A 22498-nucleotide genomic window follows, 5' to 3' on the forward strand; every position below is an offset into this window, starting at 1 on the left:
TGAGAGGGAGGGGGGGCGTGAGCGAGAGAGGGGGGGCGTGAGAGAGAGAGGGGGGGCATGAGAGAGAGAGGGAGGGCGAGGGCATGCGAGAGAGGGGGAGGGCGAAGGCATGCGAGAGGGGGAGGGCGAGGGCATGCGAGAGAGGGGGAGGGCAAGGGCATGCGGGAGGGCGAGGGCATGCGAGAGAGGGGGAGGGCATGTGAGAAAGGAGGGGCGCATGAAAGGGGGGGCGCGTGAAAGGAGGGGGCGCGTGAAGGGAGGGGGCGCGTGAAGGGAGGGGGCGCGTGAAGGGAGGGGGCACGTGAAGGGAGGGGGCGCGTGTGGAGAGAGGGGCGCGTGTGGAGAGAGGGGCGCGTGTGGAGAGAGGGGCGCGTGTGGAGAGAGGGGCGCGTGTGGAGAGAGGGGGGCGTGTGAGAGAGGGGGGCGTGTGAGAGAGGGGGGCGTGTGAGAGAGGGGGCGTGTGAGAGGGGGCGTGTGAGAGTGGGGGGCGTGAGAGGGGGGGCGTGTGAGAGGGGGGTGGGCGTGTGAGAGGGGGGGTGAAAGGGGGGGCGTGTGAAGGGGGGGCGTGTGAAAGAGGGGGCGTGTGAAAGAGGGGGCGTGTGAAAGAGGGGGCGTGTGAAAGAGAGGACGTGTGAAAGAGGGGGGCGTGTGAAAGAGGGGGGCGTGTGAAAGAGGGGGGCGTGTGAAAGAGGGGCGCGTGTGAAAGAGGGGCGCGTGTGAGAGAGGGGTGCGTGTGAAAGAGGGGGCGTGTGAAAGAGGGGGGCGTGTGAAAGAGGGGGAGGAAGGGTATGAGACAAGGGGGCATAAGCGAATGAGGGGGCATAAGCGAATGAGAGGGCATAAGCGAGACAGAGAGAGCAGGAAGTGACACTCAGGCCTCACCCTGATGGTGTCTGCGGCTGTCTGTATCTGCAAACACAGTTGCTGGTTCCTGGCGAGGAAGTCCGGACTCTCAGTGACCGAGCAGCAGAGTCTCTCTGACTCCGTCTGTAACACCTACACACAGACAGACAGACAGGAGTGTGAGAGAGACAGACACTTCTATCCACAGACACACGTGTAGGAGACACCTAACCACAGACAAGAGTGTGTGCGAGAGAGAGGTCTACTCTCAGACACACAGGAGTGTGCGAGAGAGAGACAGAGAGGGAGACTTCTAACCACAGACACACAGGAGTGTGCGAGAGAGAGACAGAGAGGGAGACTTCTAACCACAGACACACAGGAGTGTGCGAGAGAGACAGAGAGGGAGACTTCTAACCACAGACACACAGGAGTGTGCGAGAGAGAGACAGAGGGAGACTTCTAACCACAGACACACAGGAGTGTGCGAGAGAGAGACAGAGGGAGACTTCTAACCACAGACACACAGGAGTGTGCGAGAGAGAGACAGAGAGGGAGACTTCTAACCACAGACACACAGGAGTGTGCGAGAGAGAGACAGAGAGGGAGACTTCTAACCACAGACACACAGGAGTGTGCGAGAGAGACAGAGAGGGAGACTTCTAACCACAGACACACAGGAGTGTGCGAGAGAGAGACAGAGAGGGAGACTTCTAACCACAGACACACAGGAGTGTGCGAGAGAGAGACAGAGAGGGAGACTTCTAACCACAGACACACAGGAGTGTGCGAGAGAGACAGAGAGGGAGACTTCTAACCACAGACACACAGGAGTGTGCGAGAGAGAGACAGAGAGGGAGACTTCTAACCACAGACACACAGGAGTGTGCGAGAGAGAGACAGAGAGGGAGACTTCTAACCACAGACACACAGGAGTGTGCGAGAGAGACAGAGAGGGAGACTTCTAACCACAGACACACAGGAGTGTGTGATACGTATATGGGTATACAGGAGCGCCGACAAGTATTCTAAAACTTGCCTTAAACTTGCCTTGGAAAATCTGGGGCTATCACCAACAAGACCCAGGTGCATGCTGGGTACATGCTGGGTACGTGCTGAGTACATGTTGGGATAACGAAAAGAATGTGCTTACACAGCGCTAATCCCAAAATGGTAGTGATACAATATACCAGTAATAACAACAATAAAATATACTAATACAAAAAATAATACTGACAGTGCAGCCAGGAATGGACCGGTAGAACCAGCACCAGAAATAGCACAAGGAAAACAAATACAGAGCAGCGCCCAAAATAGTAATGAAATGTCCACTGAGTCCAAGATATAGCCCAGTCAGTGGTGATGTATGGTCAGGCTCCACTCAGTAGATTGGTCCCATGCAGAAAGATAAAAAGAAAATAATCATAGTGTGTACTGTAAACACAACAGACAAAAAAACAATACTAACTAACAACAAATAACACACAACATGTAACACAGAAGCTGGTGACATATAAACTAATTTATTAAAACAAGGATGCCTGTGTCACGGTAACTTATGACAAGATATAACGAACACCAAATATCTGGGTTGAACTGAACGAGGCTTAGATATAATAAAATATATTTATTCCTTAAATAAGGTGAACACAGCAATATAGTACAATTAATAGACAAGAAGGTAACACTTACTTAGGGTTGGGGGATGGAGAAGTAGCAGCTAGCAATTCTCCATCAATCCGGTGACATTCAAGATGGTATCAGAAGAACAACTAAAAACTGTAGGGTTGACACAGTTTATATACCTTTGTAACCCTATTCTTAACATTGAATACAGACTATTGGTGAACAATTATCTGTATCCAATCCCTAACGTGGAGACACAGATTAACCCATGCCCCCCAGCTAGTTAGCCCATGTGTACTGGGAGTCTGAGGGTCTTATTTCTCTAGCCCCATAATTAAATCAGGGGCGACGACCAGTCTACCAAATGAAGTATCTGGTAGGAGCTTCATTGTTTGTAGGTGTAGATAGAACACTTACAAACCACTCCAGTTTGATGCGTCTCCGCCCTCAGGTAACAATTAGAGTGGCAGAGTCTGTTGATCAGGACTTGGTTCCTAGTGTAAACAATCAGGGCAGTTAACTTTTGATCACAGGGCTTATGCTAAATCATTCGGCTGCCCTTCCTGACCTATTAGCATAGCAGATGGAGTCTGCATTTTCAGAGCAGATCCAAAATACCATATACACTTTAATATTTTCACATATTAATAAGTTCCGTTCTGGGGGGCCCAGTGGGTCGAAATTTGCCAGTTTCTAATGCCTACAGTGATGCTACATATTGGCCAAATTTCAACTCTCTGCGACCTCCAGAACCGGAGATACAGAAATGCACTTTAAAACATTAAAATACAGGATTATAATGAAACATGGGAACAGGGGAACATACATTTTCCTGACATGAGAAGGTGTAAGCCACATTCCTGGACCGCAGTCCAGTCAACCTCTTGCCTCCCTGGTGAGGTCAGGGGGTGGCCATATGGGGTGCAACCCATTTAATACCGGGCCAATCCTCCCTCTCCCTCTACAGCCTGTTGCAGCAGATCATCAGGGGTTAAAACCCAAAACCCTACTTACAACAGGACCGGAAAAACAAGCGTGTGAACACCAGGCAATGGCGAATCCCTCCGGACGAAGAAAGTCCTCGGCAGACACCTGCACAAGTGGGGGTAGAAGCACCCTCCTCCCGCTGGCCACAAGAATCCCAACGAATAGCCCAGCAACACACAGGGACCGACCGTTCCTTCACAATCTCAGAGAACTGTGAGAAGATCCACCACGTGACGCACTTCCGGCTTCTTCCAAGGCGCCGTGACCTCTGACCCGACGTGTTTCGTGATAACGTCACTTCCTCAGGGGTCTGAATAAATAGAGGTGAAGTTCCCATATATACACCTCTGATGGCAATGATTGGAGCAAACTAAAGCCACAATCAAATGTAGTTTAAAGCAACAGCTTCTGGTGAGACTAACTGGACAATTACACACAAGGGTTAACAACAGTGAACCCTACAGATCAACAAAAGACAAAGAACATACTATGAACTAACATATGTGAAGATACTGCTAAAAGTTAATAATTAATAAAATGCATTAATAGAAAATAAAATACATTAGTACTAGACCAATGTAATATCAACTAAGCATAAAATGAGAGCAAATTAAAAAGACCTGACCAAATAAACGTAAGAAAGTTAATTCAGACTTCCTCAGTGGTATTAGTTCACCAACATTAAAGAATGTAACCCATTCTCATCTCAGAAAGAGTGTGCAGCAGGGGGAATGAACCCCACAACGTCTGATGCTCAACACCCACACACAGGACTGGGTTTTGTAGTATGTAGGCAGTGTCTGACCAATATGATGATAAAATGGCAACTCTGCTGACACAAGCAATGTAAAATAAAGTCATAATCGACACGGGAAACAGACTAAATACCTGGGTGGGGGGCTAATACGCAGGGGATAGATAGAGACAGGAACAGAAGCAGCCAACGGATGCCCCTCTCGTGTACTCACGGATACTATCACCTGCTGCCCTTACCCGACCTGGTGTCTTCACTGCACGTGTAGTCCTGCCGGTCCCAGATGAACAAGCGCCGCGCTTTTGGATAACGTCATCGCCAGGAAGAATTGTAATACTGGGACGGTAACAGCGTGATGTGCGCTCCAGCGCTCCTTGGTAACCCTGGGGGGCGGCCCCGGGCGCTCACGTTGTAAGGGAGACACGGCTCCCCTGTCAGCAAGTAGTTGCCTGCGTGCTCCAGCAAAAAATAGTAGTAGTAGGTGAAGTGAATAACGATTGTTGCCATTTATGTAAAACAATGGAACAACCGTCAAAGAACTGTCATTAGCCTTCAAACACCTGTATAAGGGCAGCCGAGCATGCAGATGGACCCATAATGAAATATAATAAATATTTATAAAATAATACAAATGATGTGGTGTACCAGGAAATACATCCAGTGTTGAGAGACTTTTTACTCTTTGATAAAGTTCTACAATGGAACGAAACGCGTCAGAGGTGTTCTCTGTGATGTGCAGCATTCAAGTTTAATAAAGCTGATTTTATTCATTTATCCTTATGGCTGAGTTCCTATCGCTGTGACCGCTTACACCACTTCACCTCATCTCAGAAAGACCCCAAGATCGAAGTCAATATTTAACCAATTAGGAGAGAGGGTCCTAAGCTCATAGATCCAGAAGGCTTCTCGCCTCTGATCTGGTTGAGCTTATCACCCCCCCGCCAACTGGTAGTGGCAGATTCAATAGCCTGACACTTCAGTCCCTTAGGGGTCTGGTTATGACACATCAAAAGGTGATGAGACACACGGTGTGTTATTAAGCCCTTTTTAATATTATAGATGTGCTCATAGACTCTTCTTTGCAGGGACCTCCCTGTCCGCCCCACATATTAGGCCACAGGGACAAGTGAGTAAATAGACCACATATGTTGAACGGCAATTAATAAAAGATTTAATTGAGTAGACCTTGCAGGTGACATTAGAATTAAATGTTACTCCCGCCGCGCCATAGGCACAGGCGGTACACCTTGTGCACGTAAAGAAGCCTTTCACTGCATTAGACGAGTTGGATTTTTTCCGGGATAAAGGACAGCTGGGTGCTACCATAGACTTCAGATTATTGGCCTTGGTAAAGATAATACTTGGAGTGGGGGTCAGTACCTGTGCCAGAGTGTCATCTCTTAATACAATTGGCCAATACTTCATCAAAGTATGTCTGATACGTGGCGCCATTTCATTATATTCTGTAACAAAGGCTATACGTTCATCCCCACGGGATCTAGATTTACTATGATACTCCAAGAGTGCAGATCTATCCGTGCGGTCACCCTGTTCCATAACACGATCTAACTGCTCGGCAGTGCAGATCTATCCGTGCGGTCACCCTGTTCCATAACATGATCTAACTGCTCGGCAGTGCAGATCTATCCGTGCGGTCACCCTGTTCCATAACATGATCTAACTGCTCGGCAGTGCAGATCTATCCGTGCGGTCACCCTGTTCCATAACATGATCTAACTGCTCGGCAGTGCAGATCTATCCGTGCGGTCAGCCTGGTCCATAACACGATCTAACTGCTCGGCAGTGCAGATCTATCCGTGCGGTCAGCCTGTTCCATAACACGATCTAACTGCTCGGCAGTGCAGATCTATCCGTGCGGTCAGCCTGTTCCATAACATGATCTAACTGCTCGGCAGTGCAGATCTATCCGTGCGGTCAGCCTGTTCCATAACATGATCTAACTGCTCGGCAGTGCAGATCTATCCGTACGGTCACCCTGTTCCATAACACGATCTAACTGCTCGGCAGTGCAGATCTATCCGTGCGGTCAGCCTGTTCCATAACATGATCTAACTGCTCGGCAGTGCAGATCTATCCGTGCGGTCAGCCTGGTCCATAACATGATCTAACTGCTCGGCAGTGCAGATCTATCCGTGCGGTCAGCCTGTTCCATAACACGATCTAACTGCTCGGCAGTGCAGATCTATCCGTGCGGTCACCCTGTTCCATAACATGATCTAACTGCTCGGCAGTGCAGATCTATCCGTGCGGTCAGCCTGTTCCATAACATGATCTAACTGCTCGGCAGTGCAGATCTATCCGTGCGGTCACCCTGTTCCATAACACGATCTAACTGCTCGGCAGTGCAGATCTATCCGTGCGGTCACCCTGTTCCATAACACGATCTAACTGCTCGGCAGTGCAGATCTATCCGTGCGGTCAGCCTGTTCCATAACACGATCTAACTGCTCGGCAGTGCAGATCTATCCGTGCGGTCACCCTGTTCCATAACATGATCTAACTGCTCGGCAGTGCAGATCTATCCGTGCGGTCAGCCTGTTCCATAACATGATCTAACTGCTCGGCAGTGCAGATCTATCCGTGCGGTCAGCCTGTTCCATAACACGATCTAACTGCTCGGCAGTGCAGATCTATCCGTGCGGTCAGCCTGTTCCATAACATGATCTAACTGCTCGGCAGTGCAGATCTATCCGTGCGGTCAGCCTGTTCCATAACATGATCTAACTGCTCGGCAGTGCAGATCTATCCGTGCGGTCAGCCTGTTCCATAACACGATCTAACTGCTCGGCAGTGCAGATCTATCCGTGCGGTCACCCTGTTCCATAACACGATCTAACTGCTCGGCAGTGCAGATCTATCCGTGCGGTCAGCCTGTTCCATAACACGATCTAACTGCTCGGCAGTGCAGATCTATCCGTGCGGTCACCCTGTTCCATAACACGATCTAACTGCTCGGCAGTGCAGATCTATCCGTGCGGTCAGCCTGGTCCATAACATGATCTAACTGCTCGGCAGTGCAGATCTATCCGTGCGGTCAGCCTGTTCCATAACACGATCTAACTGCTCGGCAGTGCAGATCTATCCGTGCGGTCAGCCTGGTCCATAACATGATCTAACTGCTCGGCAGTGCAGATCTATCCGTGCGGTCAGCCTGTTCCATAACACGATCTAACTGCTCGGCAGTGCAGATCTATCCGTGCGGTCAGCCTGTTCCATAACATGATCTAACTGCTCGGCAGTGCAGATCTATCCGTGCGGTCAGCCTGTTCCATAACATGATCTAACTGCTCGGCAGTGCAGATCTATCCGTGCGGTCAGCCTGTTCCATAACACGATCTAACTGCTCGGCAGTGCAGATCTATCCGTGCGGTCAGCCTGGTCCATAACATGATCTAACTGCTCGGCAGTGCAGATCTATCCGTGCGGTCAGCCTGTTCCATAACACGATCTAACTGCTCGGCAGTGCAGATCTATCCGTGCGGTCAGCCTGGTCCATAACACGATCTAACTGCTCGGCAGTGCAGATCTATCCGTGCGGTCAGCCTGTTCCATAACATGATCTAACTGCTCGGCAGTGCAGATCTATCCGTGCGGTCAGCCTGTTCCATAACACGATCTAACTGCTCGGCAGTGCAGATCTATCCGTGCGGTCAGCCTGTTCCATAACATGATCTAACTGCTCGGCAGTGCAGATCTATCCGTGCGGTCAGCCTGTTCCATAACACGATCTAACTGCTCGGCAGTGCAGATCTATCCGTGCGGTCAGCCTGGTCCATAACATGATCTAACTGCTCGGCAGTGCAGATCTATCCGTGCGGTCAGCCTGGTCCATAACATGATCTAACTGCTCGGCAGTGCAGATCTATCCGTGCGGTCAGCCTGTTCCATAACATGATCTAACTGCTCGGCAGTGCAGATCTATCCGTGCGGTCAGCCTGTTCCATAACACGATCTAACTGCTCGGCAGTGCAGATCTATCCGTGCGGTCAGCCTGTTCCATAACACGATCTAACTGCTCGGCAGTGCAGATCTATCCGTGCGGTCAGCCTGTTCCATAACATGATCTAACTGCTCGGCAGTGCAGATCTATCCGTGCGGTCAGCCTGTTCCATAACATGATCTAACTGCTCGGCAGTGCAGATCTATCCGTGCGGTCACCCTGTTCCATAACATGATCTAACTGCTCGGCAGTGCAGATCTATCCGTGCGGTCAGCCTGTTCCATAACACGATCTAACTGCTCGGCAGTGCAGATCTATCCGTGCGGTCAGCCTGGTCCATAACATGATCTAACTGCTCGGCAGTGCAGATCTATCCGTGCGGTCAGCCTGTTCCATAACACGATCTAACTGCTCGGCAGTGCAGATCTATCCGTGCGGTCACCCTGTTCCATAACACGATCTAACTGCTCGGCAGTGCAGATCTATCCGTGCGGTCACCCTGGTCCATAACACGATCTAACTGCTCGGCAGTGCAGATCTATCCGTGCGGTCACCCTGTTCCATAACACGATCTAACTGCTCGGCAGTGCAGATCTATCCGTGCGGTCAGCCTGTTCCATAACACGATCTAACTGCTCGGCAGTGCAGATCTATCCGTGCGGTCACCCTGTTCCATAACACGATCTAACTGCTCGGCAGTGCAGATCTATCCGTGCGGTCAGCCTGTTCCATAACACGATCTAACTGCTCGGCAGTGCAGATCTATCCGTGCGGTCAGCCTGTTCCATAACACGATCTAACTGCTCGGCAGTGCAGATCTATCCGTGCGGTCAGCCTGTTCCATAACATGATCTAACTGCTCGGCAGTGCAGATCTATCCGTGCGGTCACCCTGGTCCATAACATGATCTAACTGCTCGGCAGTGCAGATCTATCCGTGCGGTCAGCCTGTTCCATAACACGATCTAACTGCTCGGCAGTGCAGATCTATCCGTGCGGTCACCCTGTTCCATAACACGATCTAACTGCTCGGCAGTGCAGATCTATCCGTGCGGTCAGCCTGGTCCATAACACGATCTAACTGCTCGGCAGTGCAGATCTATCCGTGCGGTCACCCTGTTCCATAACATGATCTAACTGCTCGGCAGTGCAGATCTATCCGTGCGGTCAGCCTGGTCCATAACATGATCTAACTGCTCGGCAGTGCAGATCTATCCGTGCGGTCAGCCTGGTCCATAACACGATCTAACTGCTCGGCAGTGCAGATCTATCCGTGCGGTCAGCCTGTTCCATAACACGATCTAACTGCTCGGCAGTGCAGATCTATCCGTGCGGTCAGCCTGGTCCATAACACGATCTAACTGCTCGGCAGTGCAGATCTATCCGTGCGGTCACCCTGTTCCATAACATGATCTAACTGCTCGGCAGTGCAGATCTATCCGTGCGGTCAGCCTGTTCCATAACATGATCTAACTGCTCGGCAGTGCAGATCTATCCGTGCGGTCAGCCTGTTCCATAACACGATCTAACTGCTCGGCAGTGCAGATCTATCCGTGCGGTCAGCCTGTTCCATAACACGATCTAACTGCTCGGCAGTGCAGATCTATCCGTGCGGTCACCCTGTTCCATAACACGATCTAACTGCTCGGCAGTGCAGATCTATCCGTGCGGTCAGCCTGTTCCATAACATGATCTAACTGCTCGGCAGTGCAGATCTATCCGTGCGGTCAGCCTGTTCCATAACACGATCTAACTGCTCGGCAGGGCAGATCTATCCGTGCGGTCAGCCTGTTCCATAACATGATCTAACTGCTCGGCAGTGCAGATCTATCCGTGCGGTCAGCCTGTTCCATAACACGATCTAACTGCTCGGCAGTGCAGATCTATCCGTGCGGTCAGCCTGTTCCATAACACGATCTAACTGCTCGGCAGTGCAGATCTATCCGTGCGGTCAGCCTGTTCCATAACATGATCTAACTGCTCGGCAGTGCAGATCTATCCGTGCGGTCAGCCTGTTCCATAACACGATCTAACTGCTCGGCAGTGCAGATCTATCCGTGCGGTCAGCCTGGTCCATAACATGATCTAACTGCTCGGCAGTGCAGATCTATCCGTGCGGTCAGCCTGTTCCATAACATGATCTAACTGCTCGGCAGTGCAGATCTATCCGTGCGGTCAGCCTGTTCCATAACACGATCTAACTGCTCGGCAGTGCAGATCTATCCGTGCGGTCAGCCTGTTCCATAACACGATCTAACTGCTCGGCAGTGCAGATCTATCCGTGCGGTCAGCCTGTTCCATAACACGATCTAACTGCTCGGCAGTGCAGATCTATCCGTACGGTCAGCCTGTTCCATAACACGATCTAACTGCTCGGCAGTGCAGATCTATCCGTGCGGTCAGCCTGTTCCATAACATGATCTAACTGCTCGGCAGTGCAGATCTATCCGTGCGGTCAGCCTGTTCCATAACATGATCTAACTGCTCGGCAGTGCAGATCTATCCGTGCGGTCAGCCTGTTCCATAACACGATCTAACTGCTCGGCAGTGCAGATCTATCCGTGCGGTCAGCCTGTTCCATAACACGATCTAACTGCTCGGCAGTGCAGATCTATCCGTGCGGTCAGCCTGTTCCATAACACGATCTAACTGCTCGGCAGTGCAGATCTATCCGTGCGGTCAGCCTGTTCCATAACACGATCTAACTGCTCGGCAGTGCAGATCTATCCGTGCGGTCAGCCTGTTCCATAACACGATCTAACTGCTCGGCAGTGCAGATCTATCCGTGCGGTCAGCCTGTTCCATAACACGATCTAACTGCTCGGCAGTGCAGATCTATCCGTGCGGTCAGCCTGTTCCATAACACGATCTAACTGCTCGGCAGTGCAGATCTATCCGTGCGGTCAGCCTGGTCCATAACATGATCTAACTGCTCGGCAGTGCAGATCTATCCGTGCGGTCACCCTGTTCCATAACATGATCTAACTGCTCGGCAGTGCAGATCTATCCGTGCGGTCAGCCTGTTCCATAACATGATCTAACTGCTCGGCAGTGCAGATCTATCCGTGCGGTCAGCCTGGTTCATAACATGATCTAACTGCTCGGCAGTGCAGATCTATCCGTGCGGTCACCCTGTTCCATAACATGATCTAACTGCTCGGCAGTGCAGATCTATCCGTGCGGTCACCCTGTTCCATAACATGATCTAACTGCTCGGCAGGGTATTTTCGTTGAACAAACTTTTGTTTCAGCTCTTCAGCCTGACTGGCAAATGCCTGAGGGTCAGAACAGTTACGCTTCAGGCGTGTGAGCTGCCCCTTGGGTATATTTCTGATCCCCTGGGGATTATGGTGGCTGTCTGCCATTAGATAGTTATTGGCCTGGACAGGTTTGAAGAAAGTTTTAGTTTGGATCATATCATTAACAATATACAAATTTAAATCCAAAAAATTAACTTGTTGTTCATCATAGTGACAGGAAAACTTTAAATTTCTGTCATTATTATTTAAATATATGATGAACTCATCCAATAATTGGACACCCCCAGACCAAATAAACACCACGTCGTCGATGTAGCGACGCCATAGCACCAAGTGGGCAGTTCCATATGTAATCCTCTCCCACATGCCCATGAAGAGGTTAGCATAACTTGGTGCAAATCTCGTGCCCATGGCCGTCCCACATACTTGTAAGAAAAACTGTGAATCAAAACAAAAATAATTGTGCGTAAGAATATGCTGAATACTTTCCAACAAAAACATTTTCAAACCTGGTGCCATATCGGTGTCAGAGTCCAGTACTCGAGATACAGCCTGGCAGCCGAGGTCATGCTGGATGACGGTATACAAAGAAGTTACATCTGCTGTCACCCAAATGTACCCGGGCCGCCATTCTACATCTCGAAGTACATGTAAGACATGTGTAGTGTCACGTAAATGAGATTTATTAGTGCATACAAACGGTTGAAGAGGAAAATCAATAAACTGTGATAAATTAGAAGTAAGTGATTTAATCCCAGAAATAATAGGTCTATCCGGTAGTTGAGTGAGGTGCTTGTGAATTTTCGGAATAAAATAAAGGCGTGCGTGGGAATGCTATCCTTAAAAAATCGAACTCATCGGCAGTAATAGCTAGATTGGCCAACCCTTTATTCAACAAAGCCAACATCTCTTGCTTAAATTGAATTAAGGGATCGCCTAAAAGGGGGAGGTAAGTGTTGGTGTCGCTCGGGAGTCGAAGAGACTCCTGGACGTAAAACACCTGATCCATTATTACAATGCCCCCCCCCCCCCTTATCGGCGGGTTTGATCACTATATTTTCGTTGCCCTCTAGCTGGATCAAGGCGTCTTTTTCTATTTTACTCAAATTGTCATGCCAGATTTTGAATGTCCGACTTGATTCCTCAAGGTCCTTAGTAACCATTTCAACAAATGTATTCACTAGATGTCCCTGTCCCTGTATATGTTTGGGATAAACCGTGGACTGATTTTTGAAAACATTTTCCTTGGTTGTGTTTAGTTATACCCTCAGCAGATGGACTTGCTTGGATAGTAGGAGCATCTCTTACAAAGTATTTTTTGAGAGCCATTTTCTCGCGAATCTGTGAACATTAATATACAAATTAAAATTATTCGGGTCACAAACAGGTGCAAAAGTCAGACCTTTGCCAAGCACTTTTCTTTCAGCGGCAGTTAGTTCGTGGCTACTGATATGGAAGATACTTACATGGTGCTCTGAACCATTTCTCTTTCTTCTTCTAGCTCCCCCTCTTTTCCCTCTAGTTCGTTCTTTCTTCTTCTAGCTCCCCCCTCTTTTCCCTCTAGTTCCTTCTTTCTTCTTCTAGCTCCCCCTCTTTTCCCTCTAGTTCGTTCTTTCTTTCAGATTTAGGGGCTGTAAATCTAAAGGGGGATTCTGAATCTCTATCTCTGGAAAGAGATGCTCCCTCTCCCTCCTCCACTCTAAAAAAGAGAAGGCCTCTTTACTCTAGGGGTTGGGAGGGGGGGGTATACCCTGTGCTTTCAATTTCACTCTCTGATTCTATTTCTGACAATATATGGTATTGATTACTAGTAGCTACTGAAAGATGCTCAGTGTTTTGTTCCACCTTTTTGGCTTTTTTTTGATGGTGCAAAAATTGAAGACTATTATGTTGTGGGTTCCTGGGCTGACTCAAGTTTAAGGTCGGTGAACGGTCCCTGTGTGTTGCTGGGCTATTCGTTGGGTTCCTTGTGGCCAGCGGGAGGAGGGCGCTGCTACCCCCCACTTGTGCAGGTGTCTGCAGAGGACTTTCTTCGTCCGGAGGGATTGGCCATTGCCTGGTGTTCACACGCTTGTTTTTCCGGTCCTGTTGTAAGTAGGGTTTTGGGTTTTAACCCCTGATGATCCGCTGCAACAGGCATCCTTGTTTAAATAAATTAGTTTATATGTCATCAGTTTCTGTGTTACATGTTGTGTGTTATTTGTTGTTAGTATTGTTTTTTTGTCTGTTGTGTTGACAATACAGACTATGATTATTTTCTTTTCATCTTTCTGCATGGGACCAATCTACTAAGTGGAGCCTGACCATACATCACCACTGACTGGGCTATATCTTGGACTCAGTGGACATTTCATTACTATTTTGGGCGCTGCTCTGTTTTTGTTTTCCCTGGGTACATGCTGGGTACATTTCAGTGACATTTCTGCAGACAGACTAATGACCCATCAAATTAACACACCAGGGCCTTTGAATGGGACTGCCAGGGACTCCCGCTGTTAATCCAATGGGCCATTAGTCTGTCTGCAGAAATGTCAGGGAAATGTTGCAGCATGTACCTGGGTTTGTTGGTGATTGCCCCAGATTTGTTTTAGAATACTCGTCGGCGCTACAGTACATGTGTACATATATAATCACCTTCAGCCCGTGTCTCCCCACTGCTGGATGAAGCCGCCCCAGTGATCTCCCAGTTCCTGCGGTTACAGCCTCTTCTCCACGTCGCTCCCACACATTCCCTCATCCCATCCTCTCCAGCCCGTGTCTCCCCACTGCTGGATGAAGTCTCCCCAGTGATCTCCCAGGTCCTGCGGTTACAGCCTCTCTTCTCCACGTCGCTCCCACACATTCCCTCATCCCATCCTCTCCAGCCCGTGTCTCCCCACTGCTGGATGAAGTCTCCCCAGTGATCTCCCAGGTCCTGCGGTTACAGCCCCTCTTCTCCACGTCGCTCCCACACATTCCCTCATCCCATCCTCTCCAGCCCGTGTCTCCCCACTGCTGGATGAAGTCTCCCCAGTGATCTCCCAGGTCCTGCGGTTACAGCCTCTCTTCTCCACGTCGCTCCCACACATTCCCTCATCCCATCCTCCCCAGCCCGTGTCTCCCCACTGCTGGATGAAGCCTCCCCAGTGATCTCCCAGGTCCTGTGGTTACAGCCTCTCTTCTCCACGTCGCTCCCACACATTCCCCCATCCCATCCCCCCCAGCCCGTGTCTCCCCACTGCTGGATGAAGCCTCCCCAGTGACCTCCCAGGTCCTGCGGTTACAGCCTCTGTTCTCCACGTCGCTCCCACACATTCCCTCCTCCCATCCTCTCCAGCCCGTGTCTCCCCACTGCTGGATGAAGCCGCCCCAGTGATCTCCCAGGTCCTGCGGTTACAGCCTCTCTTCTCCACGTCGCTCCCACACATTCCCTCATCCCATCCTCTCCAGCCCGTGTCTCCCCACTGCTGGATGAAGCCTCCCCAGTGATCTCCCAGGTCCTGCGGTTACAGCCTCTCTTCCCCACTTCGCTGCCAAACATTCCCTCATCCCATCCTCTCCAGCCCGTGTCTCCCCACTGCTGGATGAAGCCGCCCCAGTGATCTCCCAGGTCCTGCGGTTACAGCCTCTCTTCTCCACGTCGCTCCCACACATTCCCTCATCCCATCCTCCCCAGCCCGTGTCTCCCCACTGCTGGATGAAGCCTCCCCAGTGATCCCCCAGGTCCTGCGGTTACAGCCTCTCTTCCCCACTTCGCTGCCAAACATTCCCTCATCCCATCCTCTCCAGCCCGTGTCTCCCCACTGCTGGATGAAGCCTCCCCAGTGACCCCCAGGTCCTGCGGTTACAGCCTCTCTTCTCCACGTCGCTCCCACACATTCCCTCATCCCATCCTCCCCAGCCCGTGTCTCCCCACTGCTGGATGAAGCCTCCCCAGTGATCCCCCAGGTCCTGCGGTTACAGCCTCTCTTCTCCACGTCGCTCCCACACATTCCCTCATCCCATCCTCTCCAGCCCGTGTCTCCCCACTGCTGGATGAAGCCTCCCCAGTGATCCCCCAGGTCCTGCGGTTACAGCCTCTCTTCTCCACTTCGCTGCCAAACATTCCCTCATCCCATCCTCTCCAGCCCGTGTCTCCCCACTGCTGGATGAAGTCTCCCCAGTGATCTCCCAGGTCCTGCGGTTACAGCCTCTCTTCTCCACGTCGCTCCCACACATTCCCTCATCCTCCCCAGCCCGTGTCTCCCCACTGCTGGATGAAGCCTCCCCAGTGATCTCCCAGGTCCTGCGGTTACAGCCTCTCTTCTCCACATCGCTCCCACACATTCCCTCATCCCATCCTCTCCAGCCCGTGTCTCCCCACTGCTGGATGAAGCCTCCCCAGTGATCTCCCAGGTCCTGCGGTTACAGCCTCTCTTCTCCACGTCGCACCCACACATTCCCTCATCCCATCCTCTCCAGCCCGTGTCTCCCCACTGCTGGATGAAGCATCCCCAATGATCTCCAGGGCCTGCGGTTACAGCCTCTCTTCTCCACGTCGCTCCCACACATTCCCCCATCCCATCCTCTCCAGCCCGTGTCTCCCCACTGCTGGATGAAGCCTCCCCAATGATCTCCAGGTCCTGCGGTTACAGCCTCTCTTCTCCACTTCGCTGCCACACATTCCCTCATCCCATCCTCTCCAGCCCGTGTCTCCCCACTGCTGGATGAAGCCTCCCCAGTGATCTCCCAGGTCCTGCGGTTACAGCCTCTCTTCTCCACGTCGCTCCCACACATTCCCTCATCCCATCCTCTCCAGCCCGTGTCTCCCCACTGCTGGATGAAGCCTCCCCAGTGATCTCCCAGGTCCTGCGGTTACAGTCTCTCTTCTCCACGTCGCTCCCACACATTCCCTCATCCCATCCTCCCCAGCCCGTGTCTCCCCACTGCTGGATGAAGCCTCCCCAGTGATCTCCCAGGGCCTGCGGTTACAGCCTCTCTTCTCCACATCGCTCCCACACATTCCCTCATCCCATCCTCCCCAGCCCGTGTCTCCCCACTGCTGGATGAAGCCTCCCCAGTGATCTTCCAGGTCCTGCGGTTACAGCCTCTCTTCTCCACGTCGCTCCCACACATTCCCTCCTCCCATCCTCTCCAGCCTGTGTCTCCCCACTGCTGGATGAAGCCTCCCCAGTGATCTCCCAGGTCCTGCGGTTACAGCCTCTCTTCTCCACATCGCTCCCACACATTCCCTCATCCCATCCTCTCCAGCCGTGTCTCCCCACTGCTGGATGAAGCCTCCCCAGTGATCTCCCAGGTCCTGCGGTTACAGTCTCTCTTCTCCACGTCGCTCCCACACATTCCCTCATCCCATCCTCCCCAGCCCGTGTCTCCCCACTGCTGGATGAAGCCTCCCCAGTGATCTCCCAGGGCCTGCAGTTACAGCCTCTCTTCTCCACATCGCTCCCACACATTCCCTCATCCCATCCTCCCCAGCCCGTGTCTCCCCACTGCTGGATGAAGCCTCCCCAGTGATCTTCCACGTCCTGCGGTTACAGACTCTCTTCTCCAAGTCGCTCCCACACATTCCCTCCTCCCATCCTCTCCAGCCTGTGTCTCCCCACTGCTGGATGAAGCCTCCCCAGTGATCTCCCAGGTCCTGCGGTTACAGCCTCTCTTCTCCACGTCGCTCCCACACATTCCCTCATCCCATCCTCTCCAGCCGTGTCTCCCCACTGCTGGATGAAGCCTCCCCAGTGATCTCCCAGGTCCTGCGGTTACAGCCTCTCTTCTCCACATCGCTCCCACACATTCCCTCATCCCATCCTCTCCAGCCCGTGTCTCGCTACTGCTGTATGAAGCGTCCCCAGTGATCTCCCAGGTCCTGCGGTTACAGCCTCTCTTCTTCACGTCGCTCCCACACATTCCCTCATCCCATCCTCTCCAGCCCGTGTCTCCCCACTGCTGGATGAAGCCTCCCCAGTGATCTCCCAGGTCCTGCGGTTACAGCCTCTCTTCTTCACGTCGCTCCCACACATTCCCTCATCCCATCCTCTCCAGCCCGTGTCTCCCCACTGCTGGATGAAGTCTCCCCAGTGATCTCCCATGCCCTGCGGTTACAGCCTCTCTTCTCCACCTCGCTCCCATCTTACTTTTGGTCATTGTCTTGGTCTTTTAATCTCTCTTGGAATCCAGTCGTGCACCATCTTTGTCCAACGATGGTCATTTCTTCCTGCGATATGTCTGGCCCACCGCCATTTTAATTTCTTGACTCATGAAATGATGTCACAGACTTTTGTTTGGTTTTGAACACATTCATTCTTTTTCCTGTCTCTTCGGGTAATACCCAGCATGCATCGCTCCATACTCTTTGCGTTGTCTGAAGCTTCTGAATTATCTTCGCATTTAGGGTCCAAGTTTCACATACGTGAACACGGGAAGGTTACACAGGTCAAAAACCTTATTCCTGAGGCTGTGAAAGGTTCCCTTGAAATATGATCTTATTTCTTCCAAATGCCTCCATCCCATCTTCATTCTCCGACTGATTTCATTCAAGAGTGTCCCATCCACTGTTATTTGCCGGCCAAGGTAGACATAAACTTCCACTTCTTCTAGTTGTATTCCACTTATTATTTCGATCTTTGCAGGTTTGACACATTTGTTGAACATCACTTTGGTCTCGCTGAGATTCTTATGGAGGCCCCATGCTTACTTGCTTCGGCGACTTCTCTGAGTTGTTGCTGGAGGACTTCTGGACTTGTGGCAAAAATAACAATGTCTTCTGCAAATCGTAAATGACTCAAATATTCACCATTGTTTTTTATTCCTTTTTCTTCCCAATCCAATGTCTTGAACAATTCTTCAATTGTGGCAGTGACAAGCTTTGGTGACGGTGTCTCCTGGCGCACTCACAGGGCCGGTGCACGGCCATTTGGCGCCCTAGGCGAACCTTCTGCTTGCCCCTCTCCCACACCCTTTCCCCCACAATTTACTTTCAGATTTTTTTTCTATCTAACTGAAAAATGTAAATGTTATACCCAATAGATTTTTTCTAACAATCATACACTCCCCCCTCTCCGATACTCTCGTTCCCCCCCTCTCCGATACTCTCGTTCCCCCTGTCTCCGATACTCTCGTTCCCCCTCTCTCCGATACTCTCGTTCCCCCTCTCTCCGATACTCTCGTTCCCCCTCTCTCCCGATACTCTCGTTCCCCCCCCTCCGTTACTCTCTTCCCCCCCTCTCCGTTACTCTCGTTCCCCCCCTCTCCGTTACTCTCGTTCCCCCCCTCTCCGTTACTCTCGTTCCCCCCCTCTCCGTTACTCTCGTTCCCCCCCTCTCCGTTACTCTCGTTCCCCCCCTCTCCGTTACTCTCGTTCCCCCCCTCTCCGTTACTCTCGTTCCCCCCCTCTCCGTTACTCTCGTTCCCCCCCTCTCCGTTACTCTCGTTCCCCCCCTCTCCGTTACTCTCGTTCCCCCCCTCTCCGTTACTCTCGTTCCCCCCCCTCTCCGTTACTCTCGTTCCCCCCCTCTCCGTTACTCTCGTTCCCCCCCCCTCCGTTACTCTCGTTCCCCCCCCCCCTCCGTTACTCTCGTTCCCCCCCCCCCTCCGTTACTCTCGTTCCCCCCCTCTCCGTTACTCTCGTTCCCCCCCTCTCCGTTACTCTCGTTCCCCCCCTCTCCGTTACTCTCGTTCCCCCCCTCTCCGTTACTCTCGTTCCCCCCCCTCTCCGTTACTCTCGTTCCCCCCCTCTCCGTTACTCTCGTTCCCCCCCCTCTCCGTTACTCTCGTTCCCCCCCCTCTCCGTTACTCTCGTTCCCCCCTCTCCGTTACTCTCGTTCCCCCCCTCTCCGTTACTCTCGTTCCCCCCCTCTCCGTTACTCTCGTTCCCCCCCCTCTCCGTTACTCTCGTTCCCCCCCCCCTCCGTTACTCTCGTTCCCCCCCCCCTCCGTTACTCTCGTTCCCCCCCTCTCCGTTACTCTCGTTCCCCCCCCTCTCCGTTACTCTCGTTCCCCCCCCTCTCCGTTACTCTCGTTCCCCCCCTCTCCGTTACTCTCGTTCCCCCCCCTCTCCGTTACTCTCGTTCCCCCCCCTCTCCGTTACTCTCGTTCCCCCCCCTCTCCGTTACTCTCGTTCCCCCCCTCTCCGTTACTCTCGTTCCCCCCCTCTCCGTTACTCTCGTTCCCCCCCTCTCCGTTACTCTCGTTCCCCCCCCCCCTCCGTTACTCTCGTTCCCCCCCCCCCTCCGTTACTCTCGTTCCCCCCCTCTCCGTTACTCTCGTTCCCCCCCTCTCCGTTACTCTCGTTCCCCCCCTCTCCGTTACTCTCGTTCCCCCCCTCTCCGTTACTCTCGTTCCCCCCCTCTCCGTTACTCTCGTTCCCCCCCTCTCCGTTACTCTCGTTCCCCCCCCTCTCCGTTACTCTCGTTCCCCCCCCTCTCCGTTACTCTCGTTCCCCCCCTCTCCGTTACTCTCGTTCCCCCCCTCTCCGTTACTCTCGTTCCCCCCCTCTCCGTTACTCTCGTTCCCCCCCCTCTCCGTTACTCTCGTTCCCCCCCCCCTCCGTTACTCTCGTTCCCCCCCCCCTCCGTTACTCTCGTTCCCCCCCCTCCGTTACTCTCGTTCCCCCCCCCCTCCGTTACTCTCGTTCCCCCCCCCCCCCCTCCGTTACTCCTCGTTCCCTCCCCCCCCCCCTCCGTTACTCTCGTTCCCCCCCTCTCCGTTACTCTCGTTCCCCCCCTCTCCGTTACTCTCGTTCCCCCCCTCTCCGTTACTCTCGTTCCCCCCCCTCTCCGTTACTCTCGTTCCCCCCCCTCTCCGTTACTCTCGTTCCCCCCCCCCTCCGTTACTCTCGTTCCCCCCCCCCCTCTCCGTTACTCTCGTTCCCCCCCCCCCTCTCCGTTACTCTCGTTCCCCCCCTCTCCGTTACTCTCGTTCCCCCCCTCTCCGTTACTCTCGTTCCCCCCCTCTCCGTTACTCTCGTTCCCCCCCCTCTCCGTTACTCTCGTTCCCCCCCCCCTCCGTTACTCTCGTTCCCCCCCCCCTCTCCGTTACTCTCGTTCCCCCCCCCTCTCCGTTACTCTCGTTCCCCCCCCTCTCCGTTACTCTCGTTCCCCCCCTCCCCCCTCTCCGTTACTCTCGTTCCCCCCCCTCTCCGTTACTCTCGTTCCCCCCCTCTCCGTTACTCTCGTTCCCCCCCCTCTCCGTTACTCTCGTTCCCCCCCTCTCCGTTACTCTCGTTCCCCCCCTCTCCGTTACTCTCGTTCCCCCCCTCTCCGTTACTCTCGTTCCCCCCTCCTCCGTTACTCTCGTTCACCTCTCTCCGTTACTCTCGTTCCCCCCTCTCCGTTACTCTCGTTCCCCCCCTCTCCGTTACTCTCGTTCCCCCCCTCTCCGTTACTCTCGTTCCCCCCCCTCTCCGTTACTCTCGTTCCCCCCCCTCTCCGTTACTCTCGTTCCCCCCCTCTCCGTTACTCTCGTTCCCCCCCTCTCCGTTACTCTCGTTCCCCCCCTCTCCGTTACTCTCGTTCCCCCCCCTCTCCGTTACTCTCGTTCCCCCCCCTCTCCGTTACTCTCGTTCCCCCCCTCTCCGTTACTCTCGTTCCCCCCCTCTCCGTTACTCTCGTTCCCCCCCTCTCCGTTACTCTCGTTCCCCCCTCTCTCCGTTACTCTCGTTCCCCCCCTCTCCGTTACTCTCGTTCCCCCCCTCTCCGTTACTCTCGTTCCCCCCCCTCTCCGTTACTCTCGTTCCCCCCCCTCTCCGTTACTCTCGTTCCCCCCCTCTCCGTTACTCTCGTTCCCCCCCTCTCCGTTACTCTCGTTCCCCCCCTCTCCGTTACTCTCGTTCCCCCCCCCTCTCCGTTACTCTCGTTCCCCCCCCTCTCCGTTACTCTCGTTCCCCCCCTCTCCGTTACTCTCGTTCCCCCCCCTCTCCGTTACTCTCGTTCCCCCCCCTCCTCCGTTACTCTCGTTCCCCCCCCTCCTCCGTTACTCTCGTTCCCCCCCCCTCCGTTACTCTCGTTCCCCCCCCCCCCTCCGTTACTCTCGTCGTTCCCCCCCCCCCTCCGTTACTCTCGTTCCCCCCCCCCTCTCCGTTACTCTCGTTCCCCCCCTCTCCGTTACTCTCGTTCCCCCCCTCTCCGTTACTCTCGTTCCCCCCCCCTCTCCGTTACTCTCGTTCCCCCCCCTCTCCGTTACTCTCGTTCCCCCCCCCCTCCGTTACTCTCGTTCCCCCCCCCCCTCCGTTACTCTCGTTCCCCCCCCCCCTCTCCGTTACTCTCGTTCCCCCCCCCCCTCTCTCCGTTACTCTCGTTCCCCCCCCTCTCCGTTACTCTCGTTCCCCCCCCCCTCTCCGTTACTCTCGTTCCCCCCCCCCTCCGTTACTCTCGTTCCCCCCCCCCTCCGTTACTCTCGTTCCCCCCCCCCTCTCCGTTACTCTTGTTCCCCCCCCTCTCCGTTACTCTCGTTCCCCCCCCTCTCCGTTACTCTCGTTCCCCCCCCTCTCCGTTACTCTCGTTCCCCCCCTCTCCGTTACTCTCGTTCCCCCCCTCTCCGTTACTCTCGTTCCCCCCCTCTCCGTTACTCTCGTTCCCCCCCTCTCCGTTACTCTCGTTCCCCCCCTCTCCGTTACTCTCGTTCCCCCTCCCTCCGTTACTCTCGTTCCACCTCTCTCCGTTACTCTCGTTCCACCTCTCTCCGTTACTCTCGTTCCCCCCCTCTCCGTTACTCTCGTTCCCCCCCTCTCCGTTACTCTCGTTCCCCCCCTCTCCGTTACTCTCGTTCCCCCCCTCTCCGTTACTCTCGTTCCCCCCCTCTCCGTTACTCTCGTTCCCCCCCTCTCCGTTACTCTCGTTCCCCCCCTCTCCGTTACTCTCGTTCCCCCCCTCTCCGTTACTCTCGTTCCCCCCCTCTCCGTTACTCTCGTTCCCCCCCTCTCCGTTACTCTCGTTCCCCCCCTCTCCGTTACTCTCGTTCCCCCCCTCTCCGTTACTCTCGTTCCCCCCCTCTCCGTTACTCTCGTTCCACCTCTCTCCGTTACTCTCGTTCCCCCTCTCTCCGTTACTCTCGTTCCCCCCCTCTCCGTTACTCTCGTTCCCCCCCTCTCCGTTAC

The 22498-nt window shown here is 53.3% G+C and overlaps 1 protein-coding gene across 1 annotated transcript in view; it reads right to left on the reverse strand.

Moving 5' to 3' along the window:
* The window catches only part of LOC142475794 (coiled-coil domain-containing protein 142-like), a 32523-nt gene that overhangs the window by 4262 nt on the left and 5763 nt on the right, over nt 1-22498 (reverse strand). Inside the window, exon 3 of the mRNA XM_075581530.1 lies at nt 883-996. Within this exon, the coding sequence (XP_075437645.1) occupies nt 883-996 (114 nt within the window). The remainder of the gene's footprint in view (nt 1-882; nt 997-22498) is intronic.

Source organism: Ascaphus truei, unplaced genomic scaffold (genome assembly GCF_040206685.1).
Source record: "Ascaphus truei isolate aAscTru1 unplaced genomic scaffold, aAscTru1.hap1 HAP1_SCAFFOLD_1387, whole genome shotgun sequence".
NCBI classification, from domain to species: Eukaryota; Metazoa; Chordata; class Amphibia; order Anura; family Ascaphidae; genus Ascaphus; species Ascaphus truei.